The sequence below is a fragment of the Peromyscus leucopus genome, chromosome 8a (assembly GCF_004664715.2).
Source record: "Peromyscus leucopus breed LL Stock chromosome 8a, UCI_PerLeu_2.1, whole genome shotgun sequence".
In the NCBI taxonomy this organism is placed as follows: Eukaryota; Metazoa; Chordata; class Mammalia; order Rodentia; family Cricetidae; genus Peromyscus; species Peromyscus leucopus.
Genome location: NC_051085.1, coordinates 35,969,636 through 35,989,147, shown reverse-complemented (window position 1 = coordinate 35,989,147; position 19,512 = coordinate 35,969,636). Strand labels below are relative to the sequence as shown.

General features: G+C 42.3%; 1 protein-coding gene across 9 annotated transcripts in view; it reads right to left on the bottom strand.

Annotated features, from left to right (window-relative positions):
• The window catches only part of Hivep2 (HIVEP zinc finger 2), a 192,674-nt gene that overhangs the window by 8,220 nt on the left and 164,942 nt on the right, over positions 1-19,512 (bottom strand). For all 9 annotated transcript variants that reach the window (XM_028861448.2, XM_028861455.2, XM_037200461.1 and 6 more), the window contains 5 exons: positions 13,554-13,598; positions 7,223-12,765; positions 6,144-6,298; positions 2,814-2,989; positions 2-103 (listed from right to left, as the gene is read on the bottom strand). In XM_028861448.2, coding sequence (XP_028717281.1) covers positions 2-103; positions 2,814-2,989; positions 6,144-6,298; positions 7,223-12,376 — 5,587 coding nt within the window. In that variant the 5' untranslated portion in view covers positions 12,377-12,765; positions 13,554-13,598. The remainder of the gene's footprint in view (position 1; positions 104-2,813; positions 2,990-6,143; positions 6,299-7,222; positions 12,766-13,553; positions 13,599-19,512) is intronic.

Genomic DNA, 19,512 nt, shown 5'->3' with positions numbered 1-19,512 from the left:
CCTGCTTCTTCAGTTTCTGTGTCCTCTACTGATGTCATCGAGACACCCAGCTCCAGACACTTTTTCATGTGTGCTTTAGATTTCATGTGTTTCGTTAGGTTTCCTAGAAAATACAAACAAGAAAACAAGAGAATGAATTCACTATCAAACTGTGGTGGACTGATGCACAACATGTATGATGAACTAACTTGTGTATATACATTTTTCTATCCCATAAACTTATCAAAAAAAGATTCAGGCATCAATTCAGATGCATAGAGCCTGTTCTTTCATTCTGATGAAATCATCACGCTATTTTCTGTTACCATCTTCACAATGTAGTAGCAATGAAGCAGTATGCACCTGATTTTCAAGTGCAGGCTCCCAGAAGCCTAGGTGGAAACTCAACCCAATGAAAGCATTTCTTTTCCTCTAGTAGAGCTATGCTTACTATTAAATAAATAAATAAATACATTTTTTTTTTTACTAAAAATTACTATCTCACTTACATTACTATTAATTTGTTGTTAACATAGGTAGGAATTCTATATATTAGTTTAATACCTCCAATACAAATATTACTACACCTTTATGATTCTTATCAAAACATCTTATCTATAACTTTTTTAAGGTTCAAAATTTTTTGGCTATATTAATTCTTAAAGATGTCAGTGAACTAAACTTTATTCAGTTTTCATGAATTCATGAAACTCATCTGTTTCTGCTACAGTTTGTGTGTGGATGGTATGCATAAGGGTACAGATGCTAAGTGTGGCAAGATCATTTATAGTCAGTCCCCTGTATCCATGACTTCTACATCTGGATATCCTACACCGAAGAATATTAAAGGAAAATTTAAAAACATTTTAGCGGTATTGAACAAGTTCAAGTTTCTTTCCTGAGTATTCCATAAACTATATGATTAAAAAAAACACTTGTACAGCAATTGCATTGTATAAAGTATCCAAGTAACCCAGAAATTATTTAAAGGATCCAGGAGAAAGTGAGTCGTGTGTCATTAATACAGCACTTTGTATGGGGGAGTAAGTGTCTGTGGGAGGTCCTAGAATCAATCCCTCATAGACACAGAGCTAACTGTATTTCAACTGTAGTATGCTTCTGCATATATAGTATATACAAAGTATACATATTCATATTCCAAACAGGAACTCAGTTGGGCTCTAGGCTCCCTTCCTCTCAGTAGGTCGTATCTACAGAGTAGGTTTGTAGTTAGAAGTTGGAAGTGGAAACAATCCCGCCTTGGCTTTGATTTGCAGAAGCCATGAGCACCTGAGGTAGCAGACTAGATAGAGCAAAGGGAACAAGAGCATGCTGGGAGCTTGGTACCAGCAAGGAGGTACACCACACTTGTGTTCAGAGAATAAAAATATCTGAAAGGTAGGTAATTCAGCAGGAGATGAATCCTGCGGGGCTTCCTAGAACGTTTTGCTCACCCCTAAATTCCGAGACCTCTAGCTTGACACTTCCAAAGGCTGACAGGGAAATTCTAATAATGATCAAATGTACACTATTTCCTGCTGATAGTCCAGACAATGGTTTCGAACCAACTTTAATCGGCTACCTAGAACTGTACTGTTTCGGCATCCAGTTTCATGCACCTCTCCTGACAGCAAACCCACATGCCCAGTGAAGACATAACCTTTGTAAGGACTGGTGGACTTGCAATGTGTCCTAAAAAAAAAATCACACTTTTAGTTTTCTTTCCTCCTAGAGACTTCTCAGTTAGCTGGATCATGCTAAGGGAAAGGAGTATTTAAAGAACAGTGTGCTTATTTCTTTTGAAATACAAACGAATATACTCCCTCTCCCTTCTTGGACTTCAAATGAGGCATTATAGACACATAAATACTTTCCAAATAAATATCAGATGTTTGAAGACACTAAACATTTATACTTCCATCAAAAAAAAGTACAATTTAAAATTCTGGCTACAACTGAAATCGGTATACATATCCTAAGATTATCATAATTCACGTCTGCTTTTAACTTTTGACATCAGAGCAGGTTACTTGATTTAAAGTTAAGATGTTGGAAATGAAGCAGGGTTGATGAAAGGTTGACTACAAGATACCTTAGACAGACCTGACAACTCAACATTAAGATTTTCATCCTATCACAGAATAATAGAAATATAAGTGCAGCAACCATGAGTGAAACATCTTCATGTAAATCAGCCTACTGAAACAGACATTTGAAAATGATAGAATGTTATTTCAAGGCAGGTCCGAGTTGGATGCGATTAACCATTGAGGTCTGAGAGTGAGACTTGTCTCCATGTCGATGAATACACAGAGCAGAAGCTATCAAGTCTCCATGCATAATTAATGCCGCTGTGGATGGAGGGGGCCCACCGGGGAGTCTGTGGATCTTTACATTATTTATACTCTTGAAACTGACCATGGGCACATCTTTTCTTCCCAGTTCCTTTCCTTGCTGATCCACTGCCTCTTATGTATTGTCTCCCTGCAGAATTTCAATATTGGTGCAAATCTCATCTAGCCCACATAAATTTCCCACACGAAGTAATAGCTACCCAGCACTTCTTAGCCACTTCCTTCAGAGACAACCTGCCTGGCCCTAAGTCTGTAGCTCCTAATTAGTCATAAAAGGAGCCTTACAGTCTCACATCCATCCTTTAATCCTGGACAGGAAGGAGGAAATATACCTCAGAGGGTCATATTTTCACAAACAAAATGCTCTTTATAGTTGGTGAAAGGGAATTGCTAAATAGTATACAGAATCCTGAGCAACCAGAAGTTATCCTGCAACCTCTCCCCTCAAAACAACAACTCCGGCAAAAGTCGGGCTCCTACCTTTCGTCTTGAAAGCAAAGTTACACAGCTTGCACACATAAGGCCGGACATCAGTATGAGTGCGGATGTGTTTTTTGAGCATGCTTGGCTTCTTGCAGCGGATTCCACACTCTTCACAAATGTACTTTCCACGTCCACGTCCTCTGACATACACGTAATCTTCATTTGATTTGTACCTATTTGAAGAAGAGGCAATCCACTATGATTTTTAAATACTCTTAACATGTGATACATCAAGCCAAAAGCTAATCACCGCCTGACTTTAATTTTTATGAGGGTCTTCCCCAATTCTTCATCTTGACTTCTACGAACCCTGGGAAGTTTATAAAGCAAATACTTGAGACAATTATGTAACAGATTTATCACTGTAAACAAAATATTATTCTAGATAGGACTACAATTTACAGATGTAGTATACAAATGTTTGAATAGGTTTACATAAGCCTAAAGAGATACAAACCGGGACCTACTACTTTCAGGCATTAGGATAGCCTCCAATCAAGGAACATTGCTAAAAACATACCAACATATTAGGATAATCATGCTTCATGCATAATCTGATAACATGACATCATCTACAATATACGTGTGCAAACACTCCTCTACATTTGCTAAAATAAGCACAACCAAGAATAGAATTCTTCCTTGCAGGTTTCCACTCTATTTTTGCAATCCTGGCACTTGAGTGCCTCAGAAATTGCAACTTTGCACAGGCTGAGCTCAGTTCCCCAACTGTTGTCTGCAAATTGATCTGTTCTTCCCAGGATCATGATTCTGTACTAACATGGAGTCTGAATTCTGACTGGTTTCTTGAAGGCACTGTTGCATAATGAAAACTAGAGACTTTGGAATAAAATTAGCATTTGTTTCAGAAAGGATTTCACAGGGAGGTTTGGTAGGGTATCTGAGGCCATCTAGTTTCATGAAACTGAAACGATGAAGAAGTCTTAGACAGAAGAGAAGAAACCTACCTAATGTTCTGCAACCTCATTTTGCTTAGAAAACAAGAGCACAGGATAAATCATAACACCATAGGCTTCTACTGCACAACTCAATGAATGGGATGACCTCTTAGACCACAGCAAGGCTAGAATTTTAGATTCCATTATCACTCTGGGAAGAAAATATCCCTGGGAGTTCTTTGTTCCAACGGTAGGCAAGCATGCAAAATTCTCTATTCATTGTGGATTTCCTTAGTGGAATTTAGATCTACAGTTGGGTTTTCACTCTAAGAGGCTTGTGACTATTCTCATCTTGCTCTAGCTAATACTCCAACATACAAAGAGAAATGCAAATTTGCAGAAAGCTTTTCAAAAAGAAAAAAAATCCATCCACATACTGGAATTCCAGCTCTGCTATGGATAATACTTGATCTTAGCATTCTTGACATTTTGTACTAACCTAGGGGGAACATGAAGGTCAACGATTTTGCATGCCCTTTACCCTTTTTTAAAACACTTCAACTTTGGCTTGCTCTCCAAACTTATTTTATTTTCACATTTGAATTTTATAATAAATCAAAGAAAATCCTCAAGCTACGAAAATATCCTCCTCCATTCAATTTTGTTATCTGTTCTTAAGGAAGTGAAACTGTTTAAGAGGACACAGTGATTTTACAGAAAGCCAATACTCTTCAGGGAAGGATACTCCAGCTTTATCTATAGCCTGTCATCATAACTGATTAGAAACACACTTTATCCTCAAATGAAAGAGTTTATTTTCAGTGTCTTATGATTAACCCATTTCCAAAATCAAATAAAGTAAAATTCTACATAAATCTATATATGGGGAGAATGTGTTCAGATGGACTCTCTAAACATTTATGCAGACCGACAAATCTACCTGATACATAATGGATTTTGAAAAAGAGTAATTAAAGAAACACTTATTAACCCTGTCAATTAGATAACGTGGATGATCTGGTCAGTAATTCTTTGTTGTTGTTGTTGCCATTCTACAATCAGCAATATAGGAGGTGGGAACATACTGTTTGGAATGAATGCCTAGGTATCAGAAATTGGTAGAGAATTGGTTCAGAGATTTAAAAATGATTGGGCAAGGAATAAAAAAATATAAAATAAAATACTTGTACAACCTTTCTGAGTCATCAAAAACACAGCAATGAGAGGTTCTCAGACATGCTTTGACTCATGTTTTCTGTGAGTGGAGATGGATTCCCCCAACATACAGTAATCCTGATGGCAGCTGGAAGCTAGTGGTACATATGAAGAAGGCTGCTGCATAAAACAGAGTGGTCACAGAGACCACTTTGTCTCTCAAGAAAAAAAATTGCATGTTCTTCTCATTTGTGTAATGAAATGAGGGATATCAAAAAATATTGAGGCAAAGTTCATGCATACACACAATTGTGGTGAAAAGATTCAATGCCTCAATGGGGCAAAAATCCAAGGGCAACTCAACTATCATAATTCCAAATTGGTAGAACTATGAGAAATTTTATGTCCCTAATAGTCAATATTTCTATAGTAAAAGATAACATTATTTTATCCTTCAAATACTGTTGAAATAAAAGTATGTTCATGAAAGTATGTAATTTATTGATAGGTTGGTGAGTTAAGACTAATAACATAATCCCCAAAATGTAATTAAAAAATTTTTTTAGCCAAAATCATAGATCTGAATTTCTCCCATGGATTACATCAAATAATATATTTCTACTGAAACATAAAACTAGCTATTACATGCACATACATTTTCTTATTTATACAAAAGAAAACCATTGGACCTTACTACTTGAGTTTCAATGGCTCAGAACATTTGAGAAGAGGTTGTTATACACCAATAGAGACAGAGAACACGGGGAATTAAATGCAATATGATACCCCGACTTGAATCAAGAGCACAAAGGGACATGGGTAGTGAAACTGTCAGTATCTCATGAAAGTCTTCAGTTAAAAGAAATGCTTTCTTAGAAATATACAGAAGTATGTATGATTCCACTAACATCAGCACGGAATACAAATATGCCCTTGTAGTAACCCAAAGACCCATAAAATATTAAAGGACAAAGGAACTTAAGGGACACCAAGAGGCTGCCAATGTAGAAGGTTTCATATAAAATCAGAGATGTGAAAGCTCAGGGCAGAGAGACTACATGCATAGTAGGACCAGGATCACTGAGGACAAGTCTAGAAGAAAATGATTGTAGTTGCTATCTTTTCCCAAGCAGAACTCATCAATTTGACTGGGAAAGGAAACTGCCTTTGAGTTTCTGCAAGAGCACACACTATTTACCATAGGCAAACATTCAGGACCATTCATACCAATGTACAACCAAACATTTTCCATTTGGGCTTATGTGTTCCTTACCCCCCTTCAAAGATCTTAATTCGGATTGGCTCGGTTTGTTTGGATCCAAGATCTTTCTCTCCGTGCATCTCTCCTTTTCCTCTTTCCTTTAAGACATTCCCCACTAATTTCCTTTCTAGTTTGCTGCCGAACAAGAAGGGCGCATCAGGCTTCACCTGCAGGACAAAAGAGAGAATCATTTCATGTGCTTTCTCCAGGATATCCTGGCCTACACATCCCACACTTCTGTCCCCTCTGAACTTTATTAAGTTCCATAATAAAAGGCTATGGGTTGATTGCAGAAAACAAAGGACACTGGGATGGCGGCGGGGGGGGGGGGGGGGGGGGGATCAGAGGGAAAATGTATTTCTGTATAGTGAATTCAATTATTTTCTTAAGTGCACAGACATTGGTTGGTTCTCACTTTCTCTGCCCAATGTTGACAGGGACTTCCAAGGCACTACAGTCTACATTTTGAAATAGCAAGCCAAACCATCCATATTAAGACGTGGTTTCAAAAACCACTGAAGGCAAAATAATCAGTGACATACATGAGAAATATATTCTTTAAATCTCTATTTTCTTCGTTATTAATTTGGTTTATTCATATTTTAAATTTTTATGTGTAAGGGCTAACTGTTTAGGAGCAAACCAGCCAATAATAATAACTGGAGGAAGTCATTTTTGAAAAAGATATATAGAATATAAATTTCAGCCAAAGACACCCTTGGATCATTGATGGCATTTGCTAATCTGAGCTCCAACACCCTTCATACTTCTTTCCCAATCTTTATTTTCCCATTTCATAAGCCCCTGAATTCCTCACGTCTGTGTTATCACTCAGGAGGACCAATGGACATTAGTCCCAGTAGCAGAATTTCCCATGTCTGGGATGAAGGAGGCACTGCCATCCTTTGAGGCTTTCCTGGGAGCCCTCAGAGCTCAGGGCAGGCTATGGCTTCTCCATCTCTAGGTAAGAGCAGATTACCGAATATCCCCTACTATGTTTTAAGTTTTAGACCTTCTACCCTTCACTGTACAGTCTGCCTGGTATTAGACCCTTAACACACTGTGCCTTCTAACCTTGGGTCTGTCCTTACCTGTGCAAATTGCTTCCAAGCACTGGAGGATGTGAGCTTGCCAGTTCCGGGACTGTGCATAGCAGCCAGAGTATAAATTTCTGCAGTGATTTTTTGTTTGGATCTCAGAAGGGCCAGCGTGGTCTTGGTGTTCAATCCTGATGGGTTTGGGTTACAGGAACTAACGCACCATGAAGCATAAACTGAGGATTTGAAGGTGGCCTGTTGCACGAAATTGGGTTTTGTATAATTTAAGAAGCACCAACTCACAGTAGTTGTTGTCCGCAGACTAGGGAACTGAAGGATCTGCTGGAAATCTGCCACGTCTGTGAAAAAAAAGGTGGAATTTGCCACATTTCCTCCAGGACCAGAGGCCATGTGAACTAGCATGCCGACAGGCAGCTTGCGGGTCTTCCCTTCCTCTTCCTGCTGACTGCCTCCAGTGGGCAGTGAAGAGCTCTGAGGGCTCACGCTCATGTCTGAGGCAGTCTCGTCGATGTCCAACTCATCCGAGGACTCTCTGCTTTCTGATGGCCCGCTGAACTTCCGTCGTGGAGGTGCCCTGGAACCCGGAAGTATCTCCCTGTTGGGAGGAAAAGGCCCGCTGGCAGACGGATGGTCTTGAGAAGAGGAAGGCGACAGGGAGGAGAAGGAAGATGACCTTGACTGGGAGCCATCCTTTGGCTCCGAAGCACACCCTTGCCTCACTAGCTGGGGCTTCTGGGGGCGGGAGAGGCCCTTCTTGATGTCTGAGTTGGTTAGCTCCACCGCACTGAGTTCTTCCACAATCTGCCCGTACATCTTCTCCTCCTTCACCCGTTTCTGCTGCTTTGTTTCCATGAAGAGCTCCAAACTGCTGGCTGGAGACAGCATCCTCTTGCTTCCTCCAAGAGAGGCTGCGCTGTCCGAGGTGGACGGTAGACACAGGGGGATGGAGGATTCTAAGCCCAGAGGTAAGGTCTGAGGTACTTTCCAAAGAGGGTATTTTTCCAAGCCTGTGTGCTGCCCAAGCACTTGGGCTATATTCAGTCCTATCCCTTGCATGGCTGCGTTGGTTACCAGTGTTCTTTGGGTCATATTCTCATCAACCTTGCATATGACAATCGCGGGGCTATTCTGTCCCAGTATCTGAGAAATGCTTGTGTACATGACACTGCCGTAGGATGGAACGTGGGTCTGGATCCGAACTGGAACCACCGTTCCCGGGAGGGACTGCAAAGGCCCGGCATTTTCGGAGGCAAAATCTTCTCGAAGAAGCTGCTCGGTGGGCGTTTCAGTGGATTTACTGCTCGAGTCTGACGGAAACTTCGGAGGGAGGTTCTTGGAGTGTAGCCCTGATGTTCCGGAGTAACACGGGTAAGTCTGCTCTTTTGCATGTGCATAGTCAGCAGATTTCTTTCCAGTGTGTTCTGCTACGTGCTCTAAGGGGTAGCTAGAATGAATGTCAGCTTGGAAAGAAGGCTTGCTGTAGCTGCTCTGAGGGTGCGGGGCAAAGGGATGTGGGAAATGCGCCTGCCACCAGGGAGGCTGCTGAGCTGGCAAATGAACCATACAGACAGTCGGGTACTGAAACTGAAACAAGGCATTCTGGGTAGGAGAAAATGGGACTGTGTCTTGATGTGGGAACAGATGCGGCTGCTCGGGTAAGTGCTTGCTGGCCATGTAGGACGTTGGTTGCATCAATGGATTCCTCAGAGATTCCTGACTATCCATGTGCATGATCTGTGGTTGGGCAAGGTGGAGTGGTGGCCCTGAGCTCAACTGGCCACAGGGACCGACCACCTGCTTGCCTGGATCATCCCCTGGGAGGGGCGGGAGCACAGAAGACCAGGCAGCCCTGAGGCCAGCATGCAGCTGCTCCATCTGCTCCTGCTTGACGCTGGGGTCCACACCGGCTTCACCTTGGACGATTTCTGGGGAGCCACTGAAGGAAGCCTGTCGCACCAGAAAGCATTTCTTCCTCTCCCGGGATGGTGATAATGTGGACGGGGACGCTCCCGACACCGGAGCGTGGGACAGATTCCCGTAATCAAATGATTTACTTCGTATTTCTGGGACTTCTGTCGGATGAGGACAAGGCATTTGCTCGGAGGAGCAGCGCCGCATTTCTTTCTGGTGGTGATGACCTGGGACAGACAATGAGTATGTACCCGCGGGGACAGTCAAAAACTCAGAATGTTTCCCACTCTCATCCTGCTTAGGGGGCGCGGCGAGCTTAAGCGTTTCTTCTCTCTCAAAGGACATAGAGAAGCTGGAACTGTGGGATAAGTTGCTTTCTTGGCTGGGGCTTCGAGAGAGGCCGGTGCCTGTGGACTCAAAACTGGACTCCCCGGAGGAATGCTCCATGTCTGCCAGCCTCAAGCGTTTCTTTTTGGGAGGCAACTTCTCAGCGGGGAGCTGGGAAAGGGTCTCACTTCTCTGGGGCCACTGGAATTCCTCCACAGGCTTCTCTTGCTCCTTGGCAGGAGCCTCCTTCTCCTTCTCAGGTTTATCAGGTTCCTCTGTCACTCTAATTTCGGGAACCTGGATGTTGTGCTGGCGAACAAGCCTGGGCTGTGTATGGTAGGAAGGCTGTGGCACCTGCTGTGACGGGGTTGGCTTGCTTCCACTTTCTGCCCCATCTCCTAGAGGGGCCCATTCTGGGCTTATAGGGGCTTCCATAATCTCACTGTCACCTGTCTCGGAGGGTGAAGGGGTCTTGTCCTGTGTAGAGGCCACCATTTCCGCTGACTCGGACCTTTCAAAGGAATTGGGCCGGCTCAGCGAGTTTGTGTGCTGAATCACTGAAATCACGTTTCCGGGAGGCTTCCTGCTCAGGTCTGACATCTTGTCAGGATCAGCAGCTGAGGGCAAATCCTCTGACCCAAGAGATGGACTTCCAGATGACAGCTGGGGTCGAGCTGGGTCAAAACGCTCAGGGTGACCATGAGGAAGGTTCTCGTGGCCAGTCATGGCGAAGCTACCCCTTCCTCCTTCCTGCATCTTGGGGTCATACTCGGAAGACATCATGCTCACGGGAGCACTTCCCATGCCACCACAAATCATGGGAGCATCCTCCTCATCCCCTACACTCTTCTCTTTCCTGCGTTTTCTGTTCTCACAGGTAGTCCCAAACATGGTTGGCACTCCCTGCAATGGTACGGAGGGGTCCATAAAGTATTCTCCTCCGTGCTTGAAAGAACTTAAGCAAGAGGTGTCCCTGTAGCTTTGTTTTGGTGTTTCGGAGTCTTCCCACTTCTTATACGGTTTACGGCAGACATCATAGTCATACCAAACCCTGTCTCCAGGGGCCAATTTCTTTTCTTTCAGAGATGAGCTGGCAAGGCTCTTGGGCATCCTGGGAGGGTGCTCAGACTCCATGTGCCCCTCCTGTACTGACGGCAGCTCGAATGCCGCTTGTCGTCTTAACATGCGCTGAGGAGGTATGCCTACAGTGCCGGGGTAGAACACATCGTCTGACCCTGTCATCCGTTCATCAAACGAGTGACTTCCTCTCAGAGAAGGAGGGATACTTAAGTTAGTGGCTGAGGAAGTTGGCATTGAGTTGCTTCTAATAAGGGGCGAAGAGTCCACGGGCGCCTCTAAAAGAATTGGACCGCTGCCTGGGAAGTTTCCTGGGTAAAGTTTTCCTTCATTCCTGATGGATGATGGGATGGCCTGGGGTTGCCTACACTCAGTGTTGAATTTCGTGGGCTTCAGCATGCTTGCTTGACCAGGGTCCATGTCTCCTTTGCCGGGAATCAGCTGCGAGACAGGATCTTCAAACATCTTGACCTCCAACCTGGTGTTGACGTGAGGTAATGGCTCCATGATGCCTCTCCGCCCCATGGTGGTGCGCTCCTGACCTGTGGGAGTCACACTAAGTGTGTTCCTCGGACTGAGCCGACAGTATTTTCCAAAGATGATCTCTTCGTAAGACTTTGCGTTTGTGTTGGGCGGGCTTATTTGCTGCTCTGCGCTTTCTGAGCGAGAAAAGTAGCCCGAATCAGTGCTTCCTTTGCTGTGCGGGCTCAGGAGGTTGAGGGATGGCTCAGAGTCCTGTCCTTTCTTCTCTGACAGCCGTAGTGCAAGTTTCTGTTTCACCGTGTGAGAGTCATCAGCCTTCGCATTCAGAGACGGATTTGGGAGCATGTCAGAGCCCAGATACGGAGAGCTTTCACTAGGTAGTGGGATCCCGCTTTTGGGGATGATCAAAATTGGCACCTTCATCGGACCGCCCAAGGATTCTTCCAAGGACCCATGGTAGCCACCTCTGCTAGCAATATCCAATGGGATGGGAGGGCCAGGGCTCATTTTGTCAGAAGCCTCAGCAAACAAAGAGCTCTCCTCATCCGTGTCTGTACTCTGCTCGCCATCCGAATGGATCTCTGCTTCTACATCAATAAAACCAGCCTCGAGGTCCAATTTAGATACCGATGACTCTGTGAAAGGTACCAATCCAGCCTTAATTGCATGGGCATGAGACTTCCTGTGCTTGTACAAATTGCTTTTTGTCTTGAAAGAGAAACCACAAGGTATACATGGGTATGGCCGCTCACCAGTATGGGACCTGATGTGTTTTTTTAGGACGCTCGGTTTGGCACACGCCCTGCTACAGTATGGGCAGATATATTTGCCAGGCTTTTTGGGCTTGTGTTCTTTCCTATGAGCATCTTCCGCCTGTTCAATACTTTTCTGGGAGTATTGGCTGTAAGCAGGGTTGAGACTTGAGATCTTCTTTCTAGGATAGCCACTGCCATGGCTGTGGATAGGGAAGGGAAATAAGTCCTCAGAGGCAACAGATGGCAAGGGGCCAGGGTAAAGCCAGGGAGGGCCTTCTAGGCTCTGGTGCGGCTTGTTGCTGTGCATGACGCCCTGTGGCAATGACTGCTGAGGGAAGGAGAGGGAATGTTGGCATGGGTAGGGGCTCGGACGGTGTGGTGGGTATTGCTTCTCTGTGACTTGATGTAGCCCCTCGCCAGGTGAGGCCAGCTTCCCAGCACCAAACAGTTGTGCTGATGCTGCATTTCCGATTTGCTCGGGATCTATTTGTGGCTGCCGCTGTCCTTCCTGACTGCCGAAAGTGCTCATCTTAATAACAGCTGATTGTTCCTGCCTCCATCTACCTGACACACTGTCAGTTTCTCCAGACCTTGAGGTAGCTTTTTGTCCTAGAGCTGTATCCCCAGTGTCCATTTTGTTACACAAGGTCTTAAGTGCTACTTTGCCTGGAAGCCAAGCAGACTCATGGAGTGTCTCCAAAGCTGTGCTTTTTAAATCTGGGTTGCTTCCATGTTCCTGGTTGTCTGCAAACTTGTGGATTGTTCCCTCTCTCTGGAACCTTCCACATTCACACTGTAGTCAGTGGGCATTGGATGGCAATGTCCTTGAACCAAGCTATAGTACAGTTCTCTCCATCCTAGAAATGTCCATCTTCGAAAGCAAAGTGCAAAGCTACAAAGGTTCCTTATGGCATTTGAATATTTTTCAACTAGGATGAAATTAGGGTGCGGAATAGTCCAGGAGAAATTTTGCCCATCAACTACAGCAAAGTTCAACAGCCAGCTTCACTAATGTACAATGACCTGAAGGACAAGAAAACAAGTTGTCATAAGAATCACCAAATAAGATAGCAAGAACAATAAGCCTGAAGTTGGATAAAATAAAATGTTTTCCATTCCAATAAGTTATTTATAGCTGTTGCATTAATTACCTAAGTAAATGATATGAATTTCAAACCCATAATTATGTTATAAGTATAAATTTCTACCATGGCCAATGTGCCGACAATTTCATAAATACTCCTTGATTTTGTTTAGGAAGCAAATGTGAAGCCTGAGCTTAGTGGCAAAGCAACATGCTTAGCATCAATGAAGACCTGGGTTCTATCCACCATCCACATCCCAAAGCACTGGAAGGACAGTGTATTGTTAAATATTATTTATAATATATGATTTTTAAAACCTTAGTTAGAAACTTGAAAGCTCTTTATAGCCAAATTTTATTGCTTGCATGCAGAAGTACATTATGTAACTCTATAACTTAAAATAAACTATACTTATATATCTGTATTAATATAAAATATAAAAGTAAATAATAAACAATCAATTTTATGTAATGCATGTGGAACAAAATATAACTACATGGGATTTTATGTAATATGTTAATACAACACATAGGTATGTTTATAGCTTGAAAACAGCAACCAGCAAAGCTAGATCAAAGATAGATAGAAGATACAAAGATCATCAAAGAACTTTGGTGAAATCATATCAAAGTGTCTTAACAGAATAGTCCTAAAACCTTCATAATCTGGAAAACAAAGGCTGCTTGGAGGACAGTTTAAAGGGTCATTTAAAAATGAAGAAGTTACCTGAAGAGTTTAGAGTTTTCATGGGCATGATTGTCCTGACGAGTCCTGTATACAAAACAAACACCATTAGGAAAAACTACCTATCAACCCATCAAACTACAGCATTATTGTACAAAGACAATGTTCAGTGCACCAAGGATGGGAGTCTAAGGATGAGCACTAAGGATGTTATATGCTCTAAAACAACAACAAAGATTATTTTACAATGTGCTATCCTAGAGTAGTAAGCCTTATGCTTACAATAAACAGATCTTCAAATCACCTGTATAGATTTAGTTCAATAGTTTAAGACTCCTGTAGATAAAACCTATTTGGGACTTTGAGAGGCAAGAATCACCCTCTAAAATGTAAGTAGAATTTGCCCGTGATTCATGAAGAAGTATGCACATCCTCAATTGGGATTCAGAGCTTGAAATAATTTTCAATTTATTTTCCAGGTTTAATATTTTATATTTATATTGATCAATGACTACAGCCCCATCGCTAACACTGCTTGAACATTGCTTGGAAGAAATCTGAAATTCAAAACACTCCAAAATATGGAACCTTCTGGGCACCAACATGATAACAAGGGGTAAAAATTTTCATTCCTGGCCTCATGTGATAAGTTGCACTCAAAAGCAGATACACTAAAAATATTATATAAAATTATCTTCAGGCCATATGTATAATTCATACATGAAATATAAATGAATTTACACTTGAATTCCCAGATATCTCTCTCTCTCTCTCTCTCTCTCTCTCTCTCTCTCTCTCTCTCTCTCTCTCTCTCTCTCTCTCTCTCTCTCTGTGTGTGTGTGTGTGTGTGTGAGTGTATGGTGTGTGTATTCAAATATTCCAGAATTTCTGAAAGAGCTAACACTTTGTACTGGTCCTGAGCACTTCAGGTGAGGAAAAGTCAAGCTGCCATGACAACAGTAGCTGTCAATCACTATGTATTTGTTCTACACCAACACAGGTAAAACTCAAAAGATTTCATATATGTTATCTCACTAGGTGTCTATGACACTTCCAGACTACAGAACTTTCACATCTGCTGCGCGGAGGAGGAAGACATCGAGAGACTGAGAGCAGGAGCTAGAGTCCAATCCAAGCTTGGCTGACCTCTGACCACCACATGTCTCATGTACACTTGCCGTTATGTCTCATCACAACTTAAAGTACTCCATCTTCCATCTTTTTCCCTAAGTATTTTCATGTACCTCCAAGCTTTCAATCACTGTCACTATTTGAAACCCTCAAGTTTCAAATGTTCTAGAAGCAAATATCTGACCTTTGCAGGTTGGAGATAAAGAAAAAAGCCACAAATGTGACTCCTTAGGGTGAAATGTCCATAATTTAAATAGTGTTCTAAGTATGACTTAGGCAGTGCCTTATGAGAACACTGGAAACATTCAAGACAAATCGCTCTCCTTTGTTCTTTGAAGATCATTACTTTAAAGGAAAATATCAACCCCAGAAGTGAAAATTAGCATTTATCACTTCCCATTCTTTGGATGACATACAATATGTAATTTTGCTATAACAGAAACTTCAAGTGAAATAAGGACAGATTTTTATGAAAAGACAAGACTATAATGTACTCATGTTTTCATTTGACAATGAGGTACTTATCTTTCTAAATCAGACAGTTACCATTTCGTTTTACAGCAACCAATTAAAACTATTATACCAGTGACTAGACACATCCTTACGGAGGACAAAACACCCAACACACCAAATAAAACTCCTATCAAAAACCAAGCCTATTCTGAAAATAGACTTCAAAAAGCGGAGGGAAAGTGTCATATACAATTCAACAGCAGACTTTCTGGATAAGCTCCTTGGGATGCCCCACGATTGAATCCAGAAACACCATTTCCCAGACTTTCCTTCCGACTCCCAGGTCCCTCAGGAAGAATGGACCTCCTAGCACAAGATGCGCTGATCCATATTCTTCTAAAGGCACAGTCCGCCTTCTTCTCATTTCAGCGAAACGCTTGAGAGTGTGACTAAGGAGGGAGCTTCGGAGACAACTCAGAAGGAAGAAAGAGTGTTTGGCAAGCATGAGAACATGAGTTCAGTCCCCCAGCAGCCATGTAAAAAAGCATGGCACAGGAGGTCACACACACTACAAACAAACAAACACTCACACACACAGAGTGTGTGTATGAGTGTTTGTGTGTGTGTGTGCATGTGTGTGTGTGTGTGAGAGAGAGAGAGAGGGGGGGAGGGAGAGAGAGAGAGAGAGAGAGAGAGAGAGAGAGAGAGAGAGAGAGAGAGATTTATATTTATGGAGTTAGGAAGAAGTCCTGTTCCATACAAACCCTTTACATACAATCATACGATTTTATACGTATCTGAATTTCCAGTGTCCTCCCCAGCACTATTTTTAGGTAGCCTTCCATTCACTGCTGCTCCTAAGTCCCTGGAAGTTTCTGAGACTGGGAGAGGTTGGAGAGGGCCAGCAAGCAGTACTGGTCCCTCAGGGAATTTCAGGATCACACTGATGGATATTACAGACATGGAGGGTTTTAGGAAGTGCTTGTCTTGAGCTGCTTTTTCTTGGACATGAAGATAAAATGTAATCGAAATGATGCACATCACTGGCCATTGACCCCATGTGGTGGAGCTTTTTTCTTTACACCCAAGCAGGCTCTGGGTAGACTCAAAAAAGTTTCTGTGCTGTTCTTCCTCACTTAAGCCAAGGAAAGGAATTCACTCTAAAAAAACACAAAGCAGGCCGGGCGTTGGTAGCGCACGCCTTTAATCCCAGCACTCGGGAGGCAGAGCCAGGCGGATCTCTGTGAGTTCGAGGCCAGCCTGGGCTACCAAGTGAGCTCCAGGAAAGGCGCAAAGCTACACAGAGAAACCCTGTCTCGAAAAACCAAAAAAAAAAAAAAAAAAAAAAAAAAAAAAAACCCAAAGCTTTCTGAGTTCTATCTAGCATTTGATAAAGACATGTCTTTGGTTGTTATTCTTAACTGGTATTTTCACTAAGAGGTTTAATTTTCTAAAATAAATAAATAAATTTATTGGTTTGTACTTTATTAATAAAATGTATGATGATGGTCATAAATGGGGAAACATTTTATGATAGGAGAGTATATTAGGGAGGAGATTATAATAGAGAGAAAATGCACATCAAATGGATCACTGAGGCCAGGAAAATATTTTTCTGACCTAATATTATTTCAAATTACCAAATGTATCATTGCATATATTAGGATTTTAGTTTAACTTTTTTGATATAGATCTGCTTAAAGCCACAAAGCTCTATAGCAATGTCATTAGTTACAGCTAGATTATTTATGATCATATACATCCATTTTTCATAATTTCAAAAAGCACGTTGAATATAAATACCAGTTTTCCCCAATCGATTAATATGCTAAAAAAATTCAATAGCAGAGCAATTCTTATATGAAAAGAAAACAGCTAGTTATCATTTTATTCACTGGGATTTCTTTTTATGGCAACCAAACCCACACAAAGTCATTTTTGGCACCCACTGCCAACAAAGGACTCGATATTCTAAGCACAGTCTCACATCCACATTTAAAATTTCCCCCAGTGTTTTCAGTGCTCTGAGGATGAAATTTATAGCATATGGCTTTAGGGGTTCCTGTGGATAGTGTAACAGCCGAAAGGTGTCTTTGTGTCAGGGACGCCACAAACCATCCTGCCTGACAGCGGCGCTTTTTAGAAGATGGTGATATTGAAAGGGTATTCATCTCCACATGGCTGTTTCAGGGTGTGTGTGTATGTGTGTGTGTGTGTGTCTATGTGTGTGTGTATGTGTGTGTATGTGTGTGTGTGTCTATGTGTGTGTATGTGTGTGTATGTGTGTGTGTATGTGTGTGTGTATGTGTGTGTGTGTGTGTGTGTGTGTGTGTGTGTGTGTGTGTGTGTGTAAAGGAAACCTGAGCCAAGGAAGTGGCACAGCATGAAAGAAAGGGAGAGATAGGCAGCGAGACAGGCAGGGTGGCTCTGCTCAGGGGTGGAGACCCACCCTACCAGATTGCTCTTGGCTGGGAAAAACAGTATCTCAGGAAAAAGTTTACCTTAGGAAATTAATCCTTAGTTTAGTGGTAGCAAAGGTCGAGTGGCCATCACTAGATAATTTCATCCCACGTAGCGAAAGGACAGCAGGTAACAAGCTCAGCCTCTTTGCCCTGATATTGTACTAATAAGACACTGCTTAAAATCAAGATGGCTTCTTAGATATTGTGTGCTGTTCTTATTGTTTTGGAGAATTGAGTGGCTCTGTACTTGTAAACAAGTGTATGGACTTTCCTGTTGCTATGGATCATTAATAAAATATTTTTGAAAACCTATGAGCTGGCAGAGACAGGTGGATCTCTGTGAGTTTGAGGCCAGCCTGGTCTATAGAGTTCCAGGACAGGCTCCACGGCTACACAAAGAAATGAAAGAAAGGAAGGAAGGAAGGAAGGAAGGAAGGAAGGAAGGAAGGAAGGAGAAAGAAAGGAGGAAGAAAGGAAGGAAGGGAGAGAGAGAGGGAGAGAAAGAAAGAGAGAGAGAAAGAAAGAGAGAAAGAGAGAGGAAAAGAGAGAGAGAAAGAAAGAAAGAAAGAAAGAAAGAAAGAAAGAAAGAGAGAAAGAAAGAGAGGAAGAGAAAAGAAAAGAGAAAGAGAGAGGGGGAGGAAGACAAAAAAGAAAAAAGAAAAAGAAGGGAGGGAAGGAGGAAGGAAGGAAAGAGAGAGTGGGAAAGAGAGAGAAAGAAAAAGAAAGAGAGAGAGGAAGAGAAGAAAAGAAAAGAGAAAGAGAAAGAGAGGGGGAGGGAGACAGAAAAGAAAAGAAAGGAGGGAGGGAGGAAGGAGGAAGGAAGGAAGGAAGGAAGGAACGAAGGAAGGAAAGAAAGAAAGAAAGAAAGAAAGAAAGAAAGAAAGAAAGAAAGAAAGAAAGAAAGAAAGAAAGAAAGAAAGAGACATAAGCTTAGGCAGAGTGTCCTTCACTATGTAATTCCAGCACCAGGAGGCGGGTGGGGGGGTGTCAGCAGTTCAAGGTCATCCTTTGCTACATAGGGAAGCCTGGGCTACAAGAGGTCCTGTCTAGAGAAGAGACAACACACACACACACACACACACACACACACACACACACACACACACACACACACAGGATCACAACTGCTTACATGCAGGCGTCCTGTGTCTCCACCAACTGCTACAATACAACTGACGAAACACTGCTCAGAGAGCAGCAAGGTCAGAAGGACCGGGGGAGAGAAAGGAACTCTGAAAAACAATATGACCAGTGCCAGCGTCCAAATGAACACAGATTCCCATGAGATGACTTTACTACGGTACTTTCCTGGAAGCTAAATCATGCAAAAGCACTGCCTTTAGCAAAAATCTCAATAACACCTATAGTCTTTCTTAAGATGGGTGTGTGACCAATAGGAGGAGAGTACTATGTATCTTGTGTAACCCTACCAAATAACTGGAACAACTCTGGGAAAGTCACACCACTACGACAGCACTTTGATGTACTTTGACATGCTTGCAGTCTAAATTGACATGTTAGAATGTCAGAGGAAACGGAGCCATCATTTCCCAAGGGGGCTGCAGTGTGGACATAGCTAAAGATGTAGTCAAGACACCTATGACTTACTTTGATTCTACCATGGTGCTTCTCACCTACTATCATAAAAGGTCTGTAACTTCATACTTGTGATTTCACAATTCCAGTGACGTCTTTTCCCATCATACTACAAAAGTTATTCCTATAAGAATTACTAGGAACTTCACATGGAAATAAACTCAGCAGGGAAAAAGTACTCTCAGATGGGCCTATCATGAAAATCAAAAGAATCAAAAGCTATACAGCATACTTCTATCGAAATGGACTACACCCATCAGGTCCAGGAAGTTTGTGTAGGGGTTCACTGCAGGCCCAAACTGCTCTTCAAGTTACATGTAAAACTGATAGGAGAGAATAATAAATTTAACCATTAACCT